This window comes from Pantherophis guttatus, chromosome 2 (genome assembly GCF_059756535.1).
Source record: "Pantherophis guttatus breed Tessera chromosome 2, ASM5975653v1, whole genome shotgun sequence".
Classification (NCBI taxonomy): domain Eukaryota; kingdom Metazoa; phylum Chordata; class Lepidosauria; order Squamata; family Colubridae; genus Pantherophis; species Pantherophis guttatus.
In genome coordinates this window covers 180,745,736-180,767,825 of record NC_142064.1, presented here as the reverse complement: position 1 = coordinate 180,767,825, position 22,090 = coordinate 180,745,736, and the positions used below count along the sequence as shown (strand labels likewise).

General features: G+C 36.1%; 1 protein-coding gene across 8 annotated transcripts in view; it reads right to left on the bottom strand.

Annotated features, from left to right (window-relative positions):
• Positions 1 to 2,741: 2,741 nt before the first annotated feature.
• SPDL1 (spindle apparatus coiled-coil protein 1) overlaps positions 2,742 to 22,090 on the bottom strand; it is a 33,136-nt gene continuing 13,787 nt past the window's right edge. For 3 of the 8 annotated variants that reach the window (XM_034406099.3, XM_087887384.1, XM_034406092.3), the window contains exons 6-12: positions 21,870 to 21,968; positions 20,503 to 20,613; positions 19,133 to 19,273; positions 17,548 to 17,657; positions 15,730 to 15,917; positions 13,821 to 14,118; positions 2,742 to 3,422 (exon numbers count right to left, since the gene is read on the bottom strand). In XM_034406099.3, the coding sequence (XP_034261990.2) occupies positions 3,269 to 3,422; positions 13,821 to 14,118; positions 15,730 to 15,917; positions 17,548 to 17,657; positions 19,133 to 19,273; positions 20,503 to 20,613; positions 21,870 to 21,968 (1,101 nt within the window). In that variant the 3' untranslated portion in view covers positions 2,742 to 3,268. Of the gene's footprint in view, positions 3,423 to 13,325; positions 14,119 to 15,729; positions 15,918 to 17,547; positions 17,658 to 19,132; positions 19,274 to 20,502; positions 20,614 to 21,869; positions 21,969 to 22,090 lie in introns of those variants that run through there. The other 5 variants (XM_087887379.1, XM_087887382.1, XM_087887380.1 and 2 more) reach the window with 3 other exon arrangements.

The following is a 22,090-nucleotide window of genomic DNA, read 5'->3' as shown; positions in this document are numbered from 1 at the left end:
CACATATGGTAATATGAACCAGATTACACTTCCAGCATTTAGCGGATCTATCTTTATGCATTTTTGCCAGTCTTGCCGGTGCAAAATGCCATCTATAAAACATTTTATACAAATTTTCTTTATATGCAGTTGACATAGTCAATTTAATATTTCTATCCCATTTATCTAATTCTACTGCATGTCCAAAGTTTTTAGCCCAAGCAATCATTGTCTCCTTTACCTGCTCACTTTCAAGTTTAATACTGAAATAAATACCAATATAATTTATCAGTTTTTCATCTGATCCAGTTAATATCTGGTCTAGTTCTGTTAACTCTTTGTTAGCATCTACATTTTAGCATCTTTCTCGTAGCAAGATTGTATCTTCATGTGTGGCCACCATGCAATGTCTATCCCTTGATTACTAAGTTCCTGCTTGGTTTTTAATTCCCCTTTTTCATTCAAAATATCTTAGCAACTTAGAGTTTTTTCCATGTTAATAATATTACCAATGCTTCCATAGTGAAAAGCCAGACTGGTATTTTCAAATAGTGTTGTTCTTTTATTTTAAACCAAACTAATAACAATGCATTCCTAACATAGTGTCTTTGAAAATAACTATGTATCTTATTCTTCCCATACCATAAGAAAGCGTGCCAACCTAGTTGGAGGTTGTTACCTTCTAAGGCTAATAATCTTGTATGTCTCAGGCTCATCCATTCTTTCACCCATGTGAGTACCGAGGCCTGCCTGGTAGCCCAAAGCCCCCTCTTTTTTTGGCTTCCTGCAACATTTTCAAGCCTATTCTTGCTTTTTTCCCTAACCAAATGTATCTTGATATCATTTTATTTAATTCTTCAAAACATTGTTTCTTCAGTTGTATTGGTATTGTTTGGAATAGATATAATAGTCTTGGTAAGATATTCACTTTTATAGTAGCTATTCTTCCTGTTAATGTCATTAACAGGAAATTAAGATTCTTTTGATAAATAGCAAAAGAAAGTGTCTTACAACATGCTAAGACATGGTTTTGGATAATGCATGAACTGACATTATAGGTTAAATTGCTTAGAATAGCAATAGCACTTAGACTTACTGTATATGCAGCTTCACAGTTTTTTAAAGCGGTTTAGAGTCAACATATTGCCCCAACAATCTGGGTCCTCATTTTACCGACCTTGGAAGGATGGCCGAAATAACCTTCAGCAGGTAAGAATCAAACTGCAGGGAGCCAGCACTCAGAAGTAACTTGCACTACTGCATTCCAACCATTGCGCTCGTGTGACACGTGCATGGATGGCTATTGTGACAGGGCTGGTTGATGCCTGATGTCCCATGGTGTGCAATTAGTTATCAGGGTATGACTCTGGTGCAGCAGGCTGACAATTACACAGGAGGCCAAAGCTCACACAGCCATCTATTGCTGGATGCATGAGGGCTGTATAAGCAGGTCACAAGTGCAGTTGGATGCGGGAGGGTATATTAAGTGGCAGACAGGGCATGACACAAGCACAGTGCATCCAGGGTGGCTGGTGCTATGTAGGGAATGGCGTGCAAGGGGGTGCCATGGGAGGGAGTGCTGGGATGCTGAGACACCTCAGAAAGAAAAGCTGCTGGAGTGCGAGTGACTTACCAGAGCAACTTGAGAGCTTCCCTATTGCTTCTGCATTGACTTACCTTGTGGAATGCCCACAGGGAAGATTGCAAATGGTGATAATGTGATGTGGACACTGCAATTGTCTTAAATATAGATTGTGATGATCACAATCTAGATATCTAGATTGTGATCATGTGACCACAGGGCTGCTGGTATGTTTGGAACTTCAGAGATGTTCATAAATACGATTGCTAAGCATCAGCGTAATTTTGAATGGTCACTGATCAAGTGCTCGTTAACTGAACACTGTCTGTACTTGCTTCCCGTACTCCAATCGATTGCCTTGCAAAGCTTTTCAGGTGTGTGCACCTCACTTTGGAGATAACTGTTTTAAGGAAGGAGAAGATATAAACCCACAGAAGCTCTTTACTAAATAGCTAAATTTCTTGGTCCTAGTGATTAATACTGTTATTGCATTACAATACCTGGGGTAGGGAATGTCAAAAAGTCCAGATGGTGAAGTCACACATTAGGGAAATTGCATGAATATTCCTGATTACACTCTACCCTCATTATGGAGTACCTTTGCCTTGCAGATATGATGCATTTTACTTCCGTAAAATTCAGGTGTATGTCTGTTCCACCTGGATTGGCTATCTCAAGTTGGTGTATACAAAAACCATACAAATAATGAGAAAGAAATCACAGCTCTTTCCATAGCTCCAAAGATACCCAGTTCCTTAATCAGCACTTGGCATTAAGTTTATCTGAGACAACTAAGTTAAAATCTCTAGGCTTTTCCCCTTTCTCTATCCTTCCAAGTTAACAGATGCTTAGCTAGTTTTTTTGATGCCCTCAAGAGACATCTAGGTTTTGTTTATGTAGTTCTTTGTAGCCTGGCAACAAGTTGCTTCTTGATCTGCCAGGCTCAGCCCTTGCATCTTATCTGCATAAGGCAAGGCAGGAACTCCACTGTGATTTTATAACATCAACCAACTTTAATTCAAAATGAATCATTTCTTCAAATAATTATACAGCTCAAATAGTTATAAAATTAAACATGTTTCAATTTGACATAAAGGTATATGGATTCTCTTTTTAGTAGGAAACTACAATTTTGCTAAGGGAGAAGCCATCAGAAAAATGTAATGCATACAACTCTGAAGTTTTATTTAATATTTATTACAAATGAATAACCATTTGAAAAATTTATTTAATTAATACATACATACAAGTAGAGCAAAAATAGTACTATGTTACAGTCTCATTACCATATATTACATCCATTTATTTATATCTAGTCTTACCTGTTCACTTGGGATTCACATAAAAAGAGTGGATTAAATGCTAGTATGAATATACTGCTGGTAAGTGGCATACTTATTTTTTTGTTGTTGCAGTTTTCAAAATATATTACACGAGATTAACAACTGAAGTACCAATTTCAAACTTTTCAGGTATTATGTTCAGATGATATTATTAAAAAGCACTGAACAAAATCACTTATTCTGCAACCCGTTTTGCCCAATCTGGAACTCTCTAGACGAATTGGTCTAGAACTTTTATCATGCCAAGTCAATACAACTATTGGTCATACTGACCAGATAATGATTCCACATATCTGGAACCTTGCAGATTAGGGCAGGCTATTTCACATACATTTGAAAGGACCCGCAAAAGTGACAAAAACATTCATTGTTGAGTGCATTGATTTTCAAGGTTTTGCTTGGAAGATACATATGTTATGGGATAAACATTCTTTTTGGTTTTCTTCTTGTGCTTGGATATATCTTCAGTTGCACCAAGATGATTTTCTTCAATCTTTAAACCAGGGTCAGAAGTTAACCTATAGTTAAAGCAACCATTCGAGTTTCACATTAAATATAAACATTAACCTGACTTCAAACTACATTAAGCATGCCATTAGTTCCTAGTTCCCATATTACTTAGCTTTTGAATGCTATTAAGTTCATGTCAAAAGAGGAAAAAGTGGATAGAAAAAAGCAAACACGCAAATATAAATAAAAAACAGCAACAAAGCAAATCATTTAGCTAATAAATTACATTACATACAAATATAGTTGGAAGCTTAAGAGTATACTATATTTATTAACCTAGGTTTCACATCAAATTAACATTTGATGGATTTATCTGAGATCTGTCTTAATTGAGCTAGTATAAAAAGTGCATCAAAGATTAAGCTTATACTGTTTCAAAGACACCAAAAGAATCTGTGTTCCATAAGTTAAACTACTTTTTGAACAACCATGCACCTTTTAACACAAGAACTAAATAAGCAGAAAATCTTTTAGAAAACGGAAAATAGTATCACTGTGTCTGTGAGGAGGGGGTTCAGTTTATTGGTGTATTGTTAAATAATTATGGATATGCAGGAATCAATGATATACAGTAATACTATTTATTAACAATTATGGATATGCATATAGTTTTTGACATTGTTTTAAATCTAAAGATATTCATATTAAGATAAATTATGTCTTCAAATTTTGGAATTTGATTATTGTTGAGGAGTTATTTATTTATTTATTTATTTATTTATTTATTTATTATGGTTGCATTGGCCTGAGTGTTGCTAAAAAAAGCATTGGAAAAGTAGTAATATTCCTGATATATTAAGGATTGAATTCAAGAGATCTGTGAAGTCATCGTTTTTGAAATGGCAAGTTTATCACTAATCAAAAATGAAGAAAAGAGAAGTTTATTAAGACAATTGACTGTAAAATATATTCAAAAATGCAGATAGATACAAAAAATATTGATAATAGTTACTCCTATAGTAAAGCCCAATCTGATCTAAGTACTGGTATTCTGTCCTCTTTGAGATGGCTTTTGAAATGAAGAGTGCAGTCTTACTCATTATATGCAGGTTCGTTCCCTGCAATAGGGAACTCTTTTTTAGTCTTTTAAAAATATTTTTTAGTTTTTAAATAAGGGTCTACGTAAGCAGCCTTTTCTGGAGAATATAATTTGCCGTCAACAAGGTGTCCTATGTCTTCTGTGGCTGATGCTCCACAAATACACAGTCTTTCTTCAACTGAAACTCCATTAAACCTCCCATATCTTACCATGGAGTCCAGTTGTTCAAAGCAAGCTCTTGAAAAAGCTGATCTGGGATGTTGACGCATGTAAGTTGTTAAATATTTTTCTAACTGGGAGGTTTATTTGTGTTGAGCCAGCCACTTCAGACACTTGACACACATAAGTGCATGATATATATTTTGAAATATTGGAGAATCATTGATTTTTGTTAAAAAGTTCTTCAGTTTAATTTGGTCAATTGTTGAAATTTGATGTTTAATATGCCACTTATAAAAATGATTTCCCCCTTTTGTTTTATGTTCTTTTATTCTATTACATTTCATAGCTATATTTTTTAATAGTTTTTCATATATTTATTTTCCTATTTTAATTTCTGTCTCGTTCTTTCTGTAAAGCTTTAGATAAATTAAAATCTGTACTAATTTTTATTAGCTATAAAGATGTAAGCAATTTTTAAATAATTAGTGAATGTGTGGGATGTAGTGAAAAAAGATGAGTTGCAGCTAAGTGAGAACTGTTACATGTCTTCCAAATAACTTTAATCCACCTTCAGGGAGATTTACCCCACAATTGGGGGCAAACCAACCTCAACATTTAAGATTAACTTTTTCCATAAAACATGAAATGCCATTCCATAGTCCTCCTCTAAATTTAATATCCTTCCTCTGTAATCCCATTATTTCTTCTGCCTTCTCTAACCACTGAGGGTTTTACAGATCAAGCTTTCCATTCCCATATACCCACTTCACATATCACTTATATGCATTCAATTCACACTCTACTTACGCCCTGAACCGGCAACTACTTGCAGCAATGGTCTCCTGATAGTATGTGTGTGCATCAAAACAGGCAAGAAGCAAAATGGTGTCATAATTAACAACCTGTCTCTTTGCACGTGTGTGTCATTTTGCCTGTTTTGACCATTAATAATGACACGGCTGCCCATCTGCTTCAATTTATTTTTAAACAGCAACATATACTTTAAAGGGATTCTTGGCATAGTGTTGACTTAATCCCACAGTTCCATTCACTTAGCAAAATGGATGGTATTTACATTTTAAAAACATCTAAATCTTTTCATAATTACAGCCCTGTAATATAAACATTCAATAATCTTAAATGTAGGTTAATTCTAGAGTAGATCTCCAAACAGAATTGGTGCCTTTAAGACAATTTTTATGTCAAACTAGTTTGACATATGTCTCCAAATAGAAATATATGTTTATATTTAACTAAATAAAAAAAAAAATCATTTCATTGAATGAAAAATAAGCGGCTCTATTTAATTCAGTAATTCTGTGTCTTTATTCCTTCTTATCAGTCATGAACTTTTCAGGTTTAACTTGCTGCATAGTTTTATAATTGGGAATTGGGGGGAGGAGGGATGGCTAAAGAAGCTGCAGTATCTAAAGATGATAAAGTTGGTAAGTATGCAGGTTCTTCTTGTACTTAATCCATCAACTATCTTGGTGTCTAATTGCAAGAAAGACTCTCCTCCATTGGAATATCTTACAGGCATCGCTTGCCTTCAAAACAGCTTGCCTTAAGAAGTTGTGGGTGCTCCATCACTGGAAGTTTTTAAGAAGAGATTGGACAGTCATTTGTCTGGAATGGCAGAGTCTCCTGCTTGGGCAGGGGGTTGGACTAGAAGACCATCAAGGTCCCTTCCAATTCTGTTATTCTGCTACTTTTCATGGGGGAGAGTGGAGAAATTACACAAATGTCTAATGGGGATATAAGGCAATGCTTAGGCATCTCAAAGGAGTCACTAAGTAGTTAAATGGGATTCAGATAATGGTATCTCAGGGACATCATTCACTGATCTCCTTCAGCCAACTGAAGACAGCTAGCTAGTAGTTCTCTTTGAAAGAGTATTAAGGAACAGGCTGCCCATTTTAAAAACAGCAGGCAGTTTCACCAAATCAGCATTCAGGTGTGAACAACAAATATCACCCCAAGAAATTACTGCTATCACTGGACCTGAACTTGACTGCCCAAAGACACACATTTCTATCATTCACTCAGAACCAGTTACATTCTCTCCAACCCGTCAGATAAGAGTTCCTGCTACTGAACGCTCAGTATTCCTCCCTGTATTAGTGATACAGGAAGATTACCACATCCTGATTGAAAATGCTACAGAGGGAGATCATGAGGCCAGAGGTAAGAACTAAGAGAAGTGACAAAAGACAGAGTTCTCTACCATGCTGCAGAACACTCATCCAAACCATCAGTGGTTTGATAGCATATGTCACACCTGACATCTTTGGACTACCTTGCTAATAGCAGAATGACAGATGATTTACTCAGTACATTGGCACCTTTTTCTGCTTTGGAGCAAGTAGTTTGTCATTAGTCATCAGCCTGGATTTTCAACAGTGACAAAGATGGATGGATGATGCTTAAGTATTCCCAGAGTGAAATATTATTTCATGTCCCTGAGGACCTGCATCTTTTAATGAGTATAGGCAGCTTAGCATGGATTCCTCATATAAAGCTTTAAGTCGTCCCATACTAGAGTGCCCTCTTCATTGTTAGAAGCTCAATGTTCATTGTGAATGCTGGTTTGTAAAGCTTAGCAAACACTACAACAACACAGTGGTTTTGTGAAGGATTGCTTTAAACATGATTCGATTTCATGCACAAGTTAAGCAATGCCATTTAGAAAGCTTAACTTACTATAAATACTCTAGTCACAAATGTGCAGTAAAAACAAGACACCAAGTGTGACTTTCTCAAGCAACTCCCCCCCTAAAACAAAATCAGGATTCTTTTAAAAGTCCTAAAAATAGCAAAATGTGTTGAATCCTATCCTGAACCATGTTAGATTCTGGAACTTGAATCAGATTCTGGAACTTGAACTATCTTGAATCAGTTTCTGCAGGGAACAAATTATTACACCAGCTTGAAACAGTCTATTCCAGTGCCTTCTTCGGATTCAAGTTTTTTCCAACTACTCCTAAGAACCCCCTTGTAGAGGGTTTAATGAACCCTCTACAAGGAATACATATTTTCTTGTGGATCAGGAGTGGTATAAATAGTTGGGTATAATATGCTACTATTGAATGGGTTAGACTTGATAGTTTTGATTGTGGGGATTTATCATTTATACCCTAAGAGACAGGAGAAGTAAAGTGAGATAGTAAGTGGAAGCCGTAGTTACGGATATACTGAAGAAAGAGGTTAGCAGTTGAGATACTGCAGAATACTATAGAAGGCTGAATTGAAAGGAAACTATTAGCACACAAAATTGATCAGATATTGATTGGAAAAAGTTCCATTTTTCCAGAGACAGAAATAGTTTGACAGGACAAAGTACATTCCTGGCCCTTTGGCCATTTCAGCTTGTATGGGGGTCAACAATGGAACGGAAAAACTAGAAGAAAAGCTCTTCCTGGACTCATGAATACTGCTGGATTCATATATGAAGACAAGATAGCTTTTTTTTTTAGCTGCTGCGCTACTTATAGCTAAAAGGAATTGAAGAAACTCAACACAGTGACACACATCCTTATCACCACAATGCAGTCTACATGGATTGCCTTTGGAAATCACCTAACTGATATAGGTGCAAACTACAGCTTCCTGTTTGCTGATTGATGCTCAGCACTATGAATGCCAACTTTATGAATCTTGTACTAGTTCCAATAAGTTTCCAGACGCATTGCTTTCAACTGTAAAGCTCTTTATGGATTGGCACTTGGATACTTGCAGGATCTTTCTTGAACCAATGTCAACCTGACCAAGGCATTCCTCTTGGGAAAAAAATCCTGGTGATCTTTTATTCTCAGGTGTTAAAGAGGTCTAAAGCTAGCAAATGTTTTTTGGTCACAGGAATAAATTAGCCATGTTTGTAACCTCATTCAATAGGACTTTCAAAGACTGGTAGAATTGCTGTTCTGCTATGCTATGAATAGTGCTTCAGGTATTTTTCTTAAATTTACTACTGCAGATGCTTTAGTGTTTCATTATATGTTAATATTTGTATGATTGTGATTGTGGTTAGTTGCTGGAGGTCTTTTGATCTGACAGCATATATATTTAATATAGCAAATAAATGCTACACTATAAATTATACAGCTCTATGAGATAAACTTATCATGTTCTGTTTCCAGACCACACAAATGAATTTTTGTTTACCTTATTTGCAGATCAACAGTCCACTGCAGCTTAAATAGTAGCAATATTTTTGATAATGATTATCCAATGAAAGAAAAAAATAGTTTTTAATGGCCTGGAGTCAGTAAGGCAAAAGAGCCTTGATAGTACAGTGGTCTACGCACCCTGTTATTAACACAGCTGCCTGCAATTACTGCTGGTTCGAATCTCTCCAAGGCTCAAGGTTGACTCAGCCTTCCATCCTTTCTAAGGTTGGTGAAATGAGGACCCAGTTTGTGGGGGCAATAAGCTGACTTTGTAAATATACAAAAGTATGAAGGCTATTGCTTAACGCATTGTAAGCCGCCCTGAGTCTCCGGAGAAGGGCGGCATATAAATCAAATTAAAAAAAAAAAAAAAAGGAACCACTGCCCCCCATGAAGGGCCAAAAGCTTCCAGTGAAGCTGATCTCCTCTAGGAATCTGCTCAATGTTTTAACCCTTGGAAGACAAGGCCAAATTTTCCTTAAAACCACTGAGGAGATTCCCAGAAGGTACTTTTTTTTTTAAGTATAAAGCCAGCTCCAAGTTCTTATCATGTGCCAAAATTTTGATCATGTGACTGGGTGGGGGGGCACTGCAATAACCCCAACTTTTGACCAAAATTTGTTGATACATATGAATACTTAATCATTGGTTCAGAACCAAGCCAGAGGTTTCTGGCTAATGAAATTAAATGTGCCCTATTACTAACAATAAAGTTGCAGGGTTTGATGAAATAAAAGAAATACTGTTTAAAACCTTCCCAAATAATGGAGTTAAACTTTTACTTCTTAATATATAGATAGGGAAAATTCAGCAATAGCCAAGAGACTGACAAACATCAATTTATATTCCAAAAATCAAACAACACTGCTTAAGAATGCTCAAATTACTGCACAACTGCACTTGTCTCAAATGCTGGTAAGCGACACTTAGGATTTCACAATCTAGTCTTCAACAGTACATGAACAGGAAGTGTTAGATGTATAAGCTAGATTCAAAAAAAGCAGAGACACACAAGATCACATTACTAATATCCAATAGACAATGGAAAGAGCTACGTTACCGACAAGAAATCGATAATTGCTATATGGATTACACCAAAGCTTTTGACTGTGTAGACCACAACAAATTGAAGGTAGCTCTTAATAAGATTTGGTTTACCCAGGCCATTTCTTCTCCTTACTGCATAAATTTGCATGATTACTAGGGAGCAACAGTTACAGTGAAATATGGTGCAATTAAATTGTTCAAAATTAATTTTGCACACTACCTTCTTTAACATACATGCAGAGAAATGATAGACTAGAATTAGAAACAGGAATTAAAAATGTTGGAAGAAACATCAACAGCCTCAGCTATGCAAATGGTGGGTCTGGAAGAAGGAAAAATTGAGGAATTTCTTGTTAAAAAATGAAATAAGCTGGTACTATTTATTACAAATCCAATATGCTAAAAGGCAACGCCAACATACATAAACAGATGGATAAGCTATTCAAGTCTTCATATTTCCAGATTCAAGCATTCACAAATATGGTGACTTAGTAAAACAAAGATGCCTTTTACTTGAAAGAAAATCTAAGATAACTTTATACAAAATACTGAGGTGCAGAGATATCATGATGGCAACAAAGGTATATATTGTCAAGACTATTATTTTTCCAGTTGTAACAAATAGCTCTGAAAACTGGAACACAGAAAAGCTGAAGAAAAATCAATGCCTCTGAATGGTAGTGTAAGAAAAAATTGCTACGAATACCTTAGACTGGAAGAACAAATAGTTTATCGATAGATAAGGTAAAAACAGAATGCTTGCTGGAAGCACAGATAACGAATCCAGTTTAAATATTGTGGTCACATAAAGTGAAATCTATAGTCATTGGACAATATCCTGGCACTTGGAAAGTGCAAAAGAGATAAGAAGAAAAAAAAACCCTACATGACTAGATGGCATCAGTGATGACACAATATGACTTTAAAAGAACTCAAGCAGTTAATGACAGACAATTGTGTCAAAGATTGGCATTCAGTAAAGTTTAGAAGTGACCAAACAATTGTAAGATGAAATCAAGAGATAAATTGACTGCTGATTTCGTTTTCAAATGGTTTTTGTATACACAGTTAATATTTAAGGTAGATAACGGTATATTTAGAATTTAGCATCACAAAACAGTATTTGAAACTAAACTATGTACAGAAGAGGACCATTTAATTGCTAAAATTCATAAACTTTTGTTGAAATTTGAAATGGAAGAACAAGAGGAAGAGTATGATAAAGTGAGTGAAGAACTTTAGACAATATTTATTATTTTATTTATTCATTTATTTATATCCTGCCTTCATTATTTTCATAAATAAGTCAAGGTGACAAACATATCCAACACATCTTCCTCCTCCTATTTTCTCCAAAACAGCAACCCTTGTGAAGTGGATTGGGCTGAGAGAGTTACTGGCCCAAGATCACCCAGCTGGTATTCATGGCTAAGGCAGGACTTGAACTCACAGTCCCTGGACTAGTGCCTAAACTAGTAGACCAAACTGGCTCTATCAATATATAGGGAGAACAATGGGAAAATATGTAACTGAAAGAACTGAAAATTACATTATAATTTAAATGAGAACTTTTATAAAATGATGTACCAGAAAAATTATCTAAAATATATAAAGATGCTGCAAATTTATGTTGGAAATGTGGAAAACATGAAAGGTCATTTTATCATGGCTGGCAGACCTGCACAAAAGCTAGAAAATCTTGGGTTCGAATATGTATAGTGATAGAAATATATTCAATTGAAAGCAGAAATCTTATTTGAACTAATAGACACTTAGAAAAGAGTTATGGAAATCATTTTATATGTAACTGCAAGATTTTATGCTAAAATGAAGATTCTGAAATACATATGATGGAGAAATAAATGGTAAAGGTGACAGAATTAGCAGAGAGACAGATGATTGTCTGATTAGAGAAAGGACAAAAATATATTTATTGCTAGCAGGAAGTTCCTTATGGGCTTTTTGCTGATTTTTTTTTTAAAAAATGAACTTGTGTTTTATGGATTTGATGATTAGAAAAGCTAGAGAATGGAAAAAAAGAAGTTATGTTGCGATCTTAGAAACAGAGGGTAAAATAGCAATAGCAATAGCACTTAGACTTATTTACCGCTTTACAGTGCTTTGCAGCCCTCTCTGAGCGGTTTGCAGTCAGCATATTGCCCCCAACAATCTGAGTCCTCATTTTACCCACCTCGGAAGGATGGAAGGCTGAGTCAACCTTGAGCCTGGTGAGATTTGGACTGCCAAATTGCAGGCAGCCAGCAGAAGTAGCCTGCAGTACTGCATTCTAACCACTGCGACAGCACGGCTCATATATTTGTAATTGCCTTTAAGATTGGAAGCCATTTGTTTATAACATTATCTGTCTTTTTTTCCCCTTTCTCTTCTCTATTTTTTTCTTTGTATTTTCTATTCTTATTAGTTCACTTCCCTTACTCTTCTCTTTCAAAATTTGTATTCTTTTAAAAATATTTAATAAAAATTACATAAAAATAAAAAGGTTTATAAGTGACAGAACAATTGATCAACAAGTCTATTTTGTGTTGCTGTCTGTACCTATTTGTCTTCAGCTAGGAGGTGCTCTGGTTGAAGTTCGGTTTATGGGATCAGCAGGGATTGCTGCTGGTGTATAACCCTCCCTGCTTCTCAGCAGCTTTTCTGCCTGAGTTGCTTAATTCCATTGCTAAATTGGCAATAACATCTTCAAAGATGCTGCTCACATATTTTCAAAACCTTCAAAACCTTGCAGTTCTTTCTCCTCCAAAAGTGAAAAAGTTGAATGAAATAAAACGACAGTCCAGCTGGCTAATATTAGCATCCTCCATTTCCTTCATGATGTCAAAGCAAGCAGTCTGGTTATAATGACCAGTTTTAAAGACAACTATGCAGCAGAAAGGTAACATAACACCACTGTACTACAATTTTAACATTATAGGGAATGAGCCAAGGAGTTAGGACAAAATGAAAATGCTAGCCAACGATAGCTGTTAACCAATGGGTAACTACCATGAAGCTCTTGCATTCACCCTGCAGAATCCTCCAAAGTATTTTCAAATATATCACAACAGAAACAGAACCTATGAAAGCTCATTGCCCAATAAGCTATTGCACGATTATGAAGGCATGATGCTAATCTGGCAACAGAGCATATGAACATATGCTTAATTACTCATAGTTGCAATGAGTAATACAAATCTTTGTAAGTGCTTTATAATGCCAGGAAACGTAAGTGAAATACCATTTTACATGCCTTCGAAGCAGCCTAGCCTCTTCCCAAATTCACATGATTTCATACTCATAGGGCAGTGAATCATGTGAATCTGGGAAAAGGCACAATGTAATCGTTCAAAAGGAGGTGCTTGTTACTGCCCAAATGTTTTCCAGAGTACCTCTTCTGAAAGCATTTTAGAGTCCTAAAGAAATCTTAAATGTCTGTCAATTCATACAAAAGCTCTCATTGCCAGGTTATACATCCAGATGTTCTGATAGCTATCATGTTCCACCCACTGCTTTAATTGCATCTCTACTTTCACATATTCCATACATGTTTACAGCCTTAAATGAATCATTCAAACATTCATAAAGAAAAACAAATCCATAGAGGCCAATATTATCAAGTCAATATGAAATAACTGTGGGTCAGATTTCCATCCTGAACTAGAATACAAATTAACTTTGAAATGCCAGGTTGGCACAATTGCTAATGCAAATGAAATCTAGCATGAGCACTACATTAAGGTGATTAAAAAAAAAAAAAAAAACCAGTAAGGAATACTGAAGTCCATAAGAATCGTGTCCTTTCCATTTGCTATTATTTTGACTTTTTAAAGAATGTTGAGAGTTTCAGACTAGGCAACTGGAGCTGGGGTAGCACACTGCATGCAATACTGAGAAAGTAGATGAAGAAATGTATAGCATAATGCATGCAGCGAAAAAACAGAGATGCAGGTCTGTGCTGATTGTCTTGCACATACATATTAGTAGACACTGACCTGGTGGTCTGAAGCAATCCTGCATCATTCCCAGTTTTCTTATTTATAGCTGTTCTGTCAAAGTCTTTCTCCTCAATTTTCACGGTCTTCTTTCCTCTTTGTTCTATTGGCGGAAGAGGAACAACATTCATGGATTTAATTTGAAGGGTAGTTTTGAGATCATCTTTCGTTTCTTTAGCCAGTTCCTTGTTTTGAAATGGCAAACAAGAAGATTCACACAAAGAATTGCTGATATTGAAGCTGTCTGAAAATCCATGCCTTGCATCCTTCTTGAGGCTGATCAGTTGGCCCGTTAATTCTAGGAAAGAGAATACAAAATTAAATCAGATTAATTCTTTAGAATACAATTTATATAGGGGTATTGTTAGTATGCATATTTACTCCTTGGTGACATACCTTTTCACAAACTTAACTGATTGGGAGAAAATTGCACACAAGAATTCATATTAGAATAGTTTTCAAAATGAGTCACTAATCTCACTAAAGCATTCCCTAAGATAATTATATTTATAAGAGCTCATTCATTTGTTTGTTCACCAATTGTGTTATTCTCTTTTATATAAGTAATATTATGCAAAGTGCAGAAAAAGAGGCAGTAGTAGTAAGGAAAGGAATTTAAAAGTATAAGCTTAAAAACAAGAAATCTAGTTAAATACTGTATTTTTCGGACTATAAGACACACCGGTGTACAAGATGCACCAAGATTTGGAAGAGCTAAGTAAGAAAAAAAGAGAGTTTTGGCCTTCCTGGCCCCCAGGAGCACTCTGCAGGCCTCCCAAACCCTCTGCGTGCCCCATTTTTTGCAAAATCGGGCCTGTTTTTTGCCCATATCGACTTCTTAACCCATTTAGAGCCTTGGTAGTACAGTGGTCTAAAGCACCCTGTTATTAAGAACAGCTGCCTGCAATTACTGCAGGTTCGAAGCTCGCCAAGGCTCAAAGTTGACTCAGCCTTCCATCCTTTCTAAGGTAGGTAAATTGAGGACCCAGTTGTGGGGACAATAAGCTGACTTTGTATAAATATACAAAAGAATGAAGACTATTGCTTAGCGCATTGTAAGCCGCCCTGTGTCTCCGGAGAAGGGCGGCATATAAAATCAAATTAAAAAAATAAAATAAAAAAGAATAAAAAAATTTTTACACAACTCCAACATTCAACCAGGTTAAAAAGAACAAAAGGAGAAGGAAATGAGGCCTTCTCCTTAGTGATTGATTAGCTTCTTTATCGCAGTCAGCTACAGGACCTGGCAGGCTCTTCTGCTACTACTTTCAGGCCTGGGAGGAAGGCAGAAGCAACTGCAGCTTGAACTAGTGCATAACTCACAGATGACATTCCCTATACAAATGAAGCTTATTGCTACTGAGAAAAAAGAGATCTATCCTGGCAGGGGGCTTTGCTTTCTAAAAGTACTAGTGGTCTGAACCACAGTAATATTCCTGCTACGTTTCAGAGAGATCCCCTAAAGTGTGGAATTACAACACCTGGCTTTCTACATGGTTTCCAATTGTTGGGGAAAGTAATAAAAGATTAAAAAGAAAAGAATGAAAAGACAGCACACAGCTCTCAACAACACTTCACAAACTGGAGCTAAAATGTGAATCTCCTATGTCCCTAAGCAAGACGAAGAAGTAATACATTTTCAAGATACACTTCCCCATTGTAAGAAAACAGAAGAGTTTGTGCAGCCTGTTCTATGTCCATTTGCCTCAATGAATAACCTATATTGTTCCAAGGTCTCTCCCAGGCTTCTGAATTCTCAGCTATGGCACAAACAATACTAAGCAATTCCAGTTGAGACTATGCAGGGAATGTATAACTCTAAAAGCCTTTAAGAACCTTGGCCAGTTCCCACACTAAAAGGCAATATATGGATGGAAATGGTGATTTATTACGGAGCAGGGATAATTACCTTCTGGTTCATATTTGATTTTCAGTTCATCTAGCAGCACACGCAAATTTATGTTCTCACTCTGACAAGCTTCAAGTTGCTTTTCAGTTACAAAAAGCTTTCGCTCCATCTCTAAGACTCGCTGACTTTCAAACAAAGCTTTCATCCGCTGTAAAGATAATTCATTCTTCAAATTTTCTTTCTCCTTACTAACAATAAAGAAACAAAAAATAAGTATTAGAAAACATACAATTGCATAAAAGTCAACATCCACACTGCAGGTCTCAATTCCTTCCGTCTTTTAATCCCCATATAAAGACCACATTAGATTTAAAAATGTGTAGTATATGAAGCAATATTAGCAGCCAAAACCATCCAAAAAGATTTATGATGGTCTCAGTACAGAACAGTAATGACTTTTCTAGCCAGTGAAAATCTGTCGCTTACAGGAGAGAATGCAGGAAAAAAAAATCAGACAAAATTGAAGAAAGAGCACAACTTCTCCCAGTAAAAATATCATTGAATTTGGCTCATAAAGTAACATTAAAAACTTTGAAAATGATGTATGATTAAGGTATTGGACTAAGACCAGGGAAGATCAGCTTTTGGTCCACCTTCAGATAGGGAAAGTCAGTGAGTGCCTTTCTCTCAGCCCAGCTGTACTGTGTATGGTAAAGGAAGAGAAACAAGGAAGAAACATCCAGAATTCTGAACTCATGTTAATATTCTAAAGGGCATTGTTTTTTTTATTTCTAAAATATCTACTAATATTCAAAGTTCCGTCTTTTTTGTTGCATGCAGGTCTGCTTTTTTTCATTTATTTATTTTTTCATCCTCTGGAAGTTGAATCAGTGGCAGGATAAAGAAGAGAAATTACATTTCATGCTGTATGTACTCTTCTAATGTACTTTTCCAGGTAAAACATTTGCACGTGGTTATTGGTTCATATACAACAGGGTAAGCAAAATACAATTTGTTTAGTTGCAGACATAGGTAGTTTGCAACTTATGACTGTAATTGAGCCTGAAATTACGATAATAAATAATGCTAGTTCTTTTAAAATCAAGTAACTGACTTAATTCTTTTTTTTTTTCTGCAATCATTAAGCAAATCACCATGGTCATTAAACGAGTGCCACAGGCATCAAGCAAACCCATTGTCCCCAATATGAGCTTTTTTCAGAAATCAGAAATAAATACCACTTTCCAGCAACAACAACAAAATCATAAATTATGGTCATGTGAACTGAAAATCGTAAATGCGAGTGGGTTGCTGAATACCCAAAACGTGCCCACTGGGACCACTTGGAATCTATATCATAAGTACTTTTTTGGAGGGGGAGTGTGTCTGTCAAAATGTACAGTAAGTTGAGGACTACCTATACATGAACTCAGCTCTTTTGTTTGAAACCCATATTGTGCTCAGCCATTATAGCTTATTCAACGAACTGTGTCTTACTGTGTGATCCTGGAGTGATTCATCTAAGATACGAAGGCTGAATATGACCTGTATTATGTTTTTGCTAAATTCATACAACATGCTGTACCATAAATCACCAATTATAAGCAATGGTGGCTGATTTTACACAATATACTCCATAGTATTACTTGGTTTCAATTTAAAATGTTGACATTATGTAACATATAACTAAGGCTTATTTTACTAAAATAGTTAATAGTTAACTTTAACAATGGTTATTTTAATCAAGAAAGTTAAAAATAAAACAATCAAGAAAATCTAACAATTTAGCATTTAGAGAAGGAGGAACTAATACTGTAATCTAAATGCCATGGCTCACTCAAGCTGTCAATTTCCACAATTAGCATTCACAAGACTCACTCTGAATTTTCAAGTTTCATTTGAAGCAAATCAACATAATAGCCATTTTCAAATTCAGCATCTTCTGAGGCATTCGACGGTTTCAGCTCTCTTGAGTTCTCAGATACCTTCTGGGTAAACAATTATTTAAAAAATTAAAACTAATACAATATTGCTCTTTGGTAATTTCAGCTATCTGTTAGTGGCAAAAAGGTATGGCAACATATAAGAATATCTTTGAAGAAAAATCATCCCATTCAAATATAACAAAATTATGCTATACCTTGAGGCAAAAAATGCGACTTATATAAGGGAATATATAAATTCAGCTATTTTATAGAGGAAAAGTATCAAACAATTAACGTAATTAACAACTTACACACCAAATAGGTATCTGTTGAAACCAGCCTAGAAAACACAACCATGAAAAAACATTTTGGGTTCTTATCCCAAAATGGCTTGCTCATTGAATATTAAAGCTTGCCTTTATATAAATGCAAAGTTGTAACACCACTTCTCTTCTTTATTGCACTTCCTGAAACTGAGATTAACAGAGCACACTATTGTATGTACAATAATGTAATGGAATTCTTCCAAGTCTTTCAAGTATCATCTACAATCATGATGAACAATGCTTGGGATAGGGGTAGGGACAAAAGCCACTCAAAGTCATACTTCTGTATCTGTCAGCATTCCAAGTAATGCACCCATAGAAAGCAGAACCCAAGGTAGGTAGATTTCTCAAGGAACACTTTATTGGATACATCATATTGGTACAACTGGTGAAAACTGACTCTGAAAGTTCCCGAGGTTTTCACCTAATTAAAAAGTAAAAGTTCCCCTTTCCCCCAAGTCATCAGTCATATTGTCCAATAGAGGTCCTGGCCGGTTGCTTGGTTATTCCACCCCTCCTCTCCCCCAGCCACTTGTTGGAATGTCCTTGATTCCCACAGGAAAACGTTTTGTTTTGACTACAAACCCCCAGCTAGCTATTTCCCCGGTCCCTGTCCCTTCTTCTTCCTTGTGGCAACCCTGAAGCCTCAAAGATGGCCTCAGCCACGTTTGCTTCAGGGTTAACAGTATCATTGGAAGAAGCATGGCCACATTTCATTTTTATCCCAATTTTGGGGCTCTCTAAAGCAAATTGCTTCTATTCCATTCTTAAAAGCACATTAGAAGCCGAGAAACAGAAATTGCACAGTTATAATTTAGTCATTTTGCCGCTAGATATCCATGATGCATTGGGGAGCTCTTTCACACACTCCTTTCCTGAAACCTTGCTTGTGCCTCTTGCCTTGGGTGCATGATTTAATAGTTCTTGCTTCCATTATCTATCTCCTGGGGACCCCTCACTTGGAGTACTCCCCACTAATCCATGTGTGTCAGAGAGAGATGGACCCCATGTTATTTTCTGCATAAATTCTTATATGGGAGATCTATTCTCTTCAGTTGCGCATCCCGGGTATTTATGGTTAAGTCACTCGCTCTGATTTCATGATTCTTTTTGCTGCGTGAACTTATTCTATATAATGCTTTCCAGTCTAGTTCTATACCATTCCTTCACCCACTGCCAATAAAGGATTTGATAATTTAGTCGTGTACATACCATTGATTTTTCTAATTGTTTCACTTTCATGAGCAGTTCTTCGATTTCACCATTCTTTTGTTGAAGCATGTTTTGTAAACGTTCCAACTGGTCATGCTCTCCCTGTGAACCTTTCATTCTTAGAAGTGTAGCCATCTGCAGCTACAAATCAAACCAAATTTTGGTCATTTTTAAATTACACACACTTTCTTATAAAATATACAGGTAGTCCTCGTCTTACAACAGTTCATTTAGTGACTGTTACAACTGCACTGAAAAAAGCGACTTATGACTGTTTTTCAGTTACAATCTTTGCAGTATCCCCATGGTCAAATGATCAAAATTCAGATGGTTGGCCACTGTTTCATAAAGTACCTGTTCATAAAGTACAGGTGATCCTTGACTTACAACCTTTCATTTAGTGAGCATTCAAAGTTACAACAGCACTGAAAAACTTTCAGACTTATGACCATTGCAGCATCCCCATGGTCAAATGATCAAAATTCAGACACTCAGCCACTGACTTTACCATGGTTGCACTGTCCCAGGGTCATGTGATCCCCTTTTGCAACCTTCTGACAAGCAAAGTCAATGGGGAAGACAGATTCACTTAACAATCATATGACTAACTTAACGACTGCAGTGATTCACTTAACAACTGTGGCAAGAAATGTCATAAAATGGGGCAAAACTCATTTAACAAATTTCTCACTTAACAACATAGATTTTGGGCTCAATTGTGGTCATAAGTCAAGGACTACCTGTATTCAGCCAAGTCAGTTCTATGAAATTTAACACCAGTTCTTGTAAGTATTAGTCTGTATTGAAAATACAAGCTGAAAATACCAAGCATGAGTATTCTGGCAAACTTTCTGACTAAGAATAGCTATAGTTTTCACATCAACCAATACTAAAAACTTCCTAATATTTCACACCAATACATGTTTTGTTTCTACAACAGAAATAGAATGGATTAGCATTTCTCAACCTTGGCAACTTTAAGATGTGTAGTCTTCAACTCCCAGAATTCCCCAAGCAAGATGTGGATATTTGTGCCAGGATGGTAATGATACATTTTGTCGAGTCATTATTAAAGAAGGCGCCATGTACCATTGTTTTTTATTTCGGGGATTCAAAAATAATTTGAGCTAGACTTGTTTCTAGAAAAGTAGCATTTACATAGCAAGTGACATTAATATTACACAGATGAAACAGCTTTGTTTCCTAAACACGACTTTCTTAATTCCATAGCTGTATCTCATCTTAATTCCATAAGAGTTTTATATATGTACAAAACAGAAATGCTTAGCTATTAGAAAGAATAAAATTCCAGCATAAATGATCCAAAGATTTATTTTCCTGTAACAAAATAAATTTTAAATTAACCATACCTTGACTCTTTGCAACTGTTCTCTGGTGAAATTATGCTGTTTTTGTAATAACTGATATTTTACTTTCATGCTAATTAGTTGACGCTCCATTTCTACTCTACGATCCTCTACCTATTGAAAAAAAAAATCCACTTAAAGTTGGTTCACATTCTAATGCATTCAATATTTATAGCAAGTTATACAGTCCCTCAGGAAAGCTAGAGAAATTATCATATAAGTTGCTTAGAAAGTAATAATGAAAGTTAATAACTTTGCCATATTATTCACCAAATCAAAGCCATGTAGCTTCTAGATAATTGCTAACTTATTTTAAAATAATTGCCAAACACAATTATTTCGAGAAGTTTGAAAGAATTTGTGACATTACTTGATCATTACTGTTATCACTGTAGGGATTAGTATCTTAAAAATTAAGCAAGTTCCTAAATATTTGGATGCCACATACACTTATACAGCTAAATTGTTTTGAATAAAATATTGTCCTAAAGCAGAGGTCAAATGTATGGCCCGGGGGCCGGATCTAGCCTGTGGGGTGCTTAAATCTGGCTCACATGGCCGCCCTGGAAACAGCGAAGGACTGGCCCATGGTGCCTCTGCCAGTGAAAATGGAGCATGCAGCCCTCCCGAGCTCTGTTTTTGCTGGCAGAGGGTTGCAGGAGGCCATCGCAGCCGAAAAGGGAGCTCGGGAGCATTTTCTCTGGCAAAGAGCTCAGGCTACCATAGGCACCCCCGACACGAGTGACATTGAGCTGGTCACACCCACCCAGGCCACGCTCACTCCAGCCCCTCAAGATCAAACACAATCCTGATGCAGACTTCAATTAAATCGAGTTTGACACCCCTATCTAAAGCACGAAAAAAAATATCTCCCAACCTTGTCACGGCTTTTTTAGCATTTAATCTTGCCTTCAACACAACTGGAGGGTATCAAGATGGGCAATTTCACATGCTTTAGTTCCTAGCCAAAATTACTAATGTATAATTGGACTGAGAAATTTTTGTTACCGGGTCTAGAGCAGTGTTTCTCAACCTTGGCAACTTTAAGATGTATGGACTCCCAGAATCCTCCAGCCAGCATAGTGGCTGGGGAACTCTGGGATTTGCAGTCCATACATCTTAAAGTTGCCAAGGTTAGGAAACACTGTTCTAGAGGATTCAGCAGGGCTATATTGTTTCCAAACATGTAATAACTTACTAAAAATGTATTAAGACTTTGATTAAAATGCTTTTTAAGAATATCTAGCATCAACTTTGAATGAAAAAATAATTCAAGAGAATTGATACTGAGAAGTGACTCAATATAAGAAGGCTTTGAAACTAATAATGGCTTTGTTGAAAGTAATATATTCTTTTATGAAAATCAGTACCTCAGCAAATAGAGAATTGCCTTGACTGGGAAAATCCTGGGCCTGCTGTAGTGCATGGTCAAGTTGAACTTGAAGATCTCGGTTGATCTCACGGGCTTCCTGAATTTGAATAAAACATTGTTAATTTACCCAAACTAAACTAAATTTAAATTTACCCAAACTAAATGCATCTTAGCTACACAACTCTTCAATCCTGTAAATATTCAAAATTTCAAAAACAC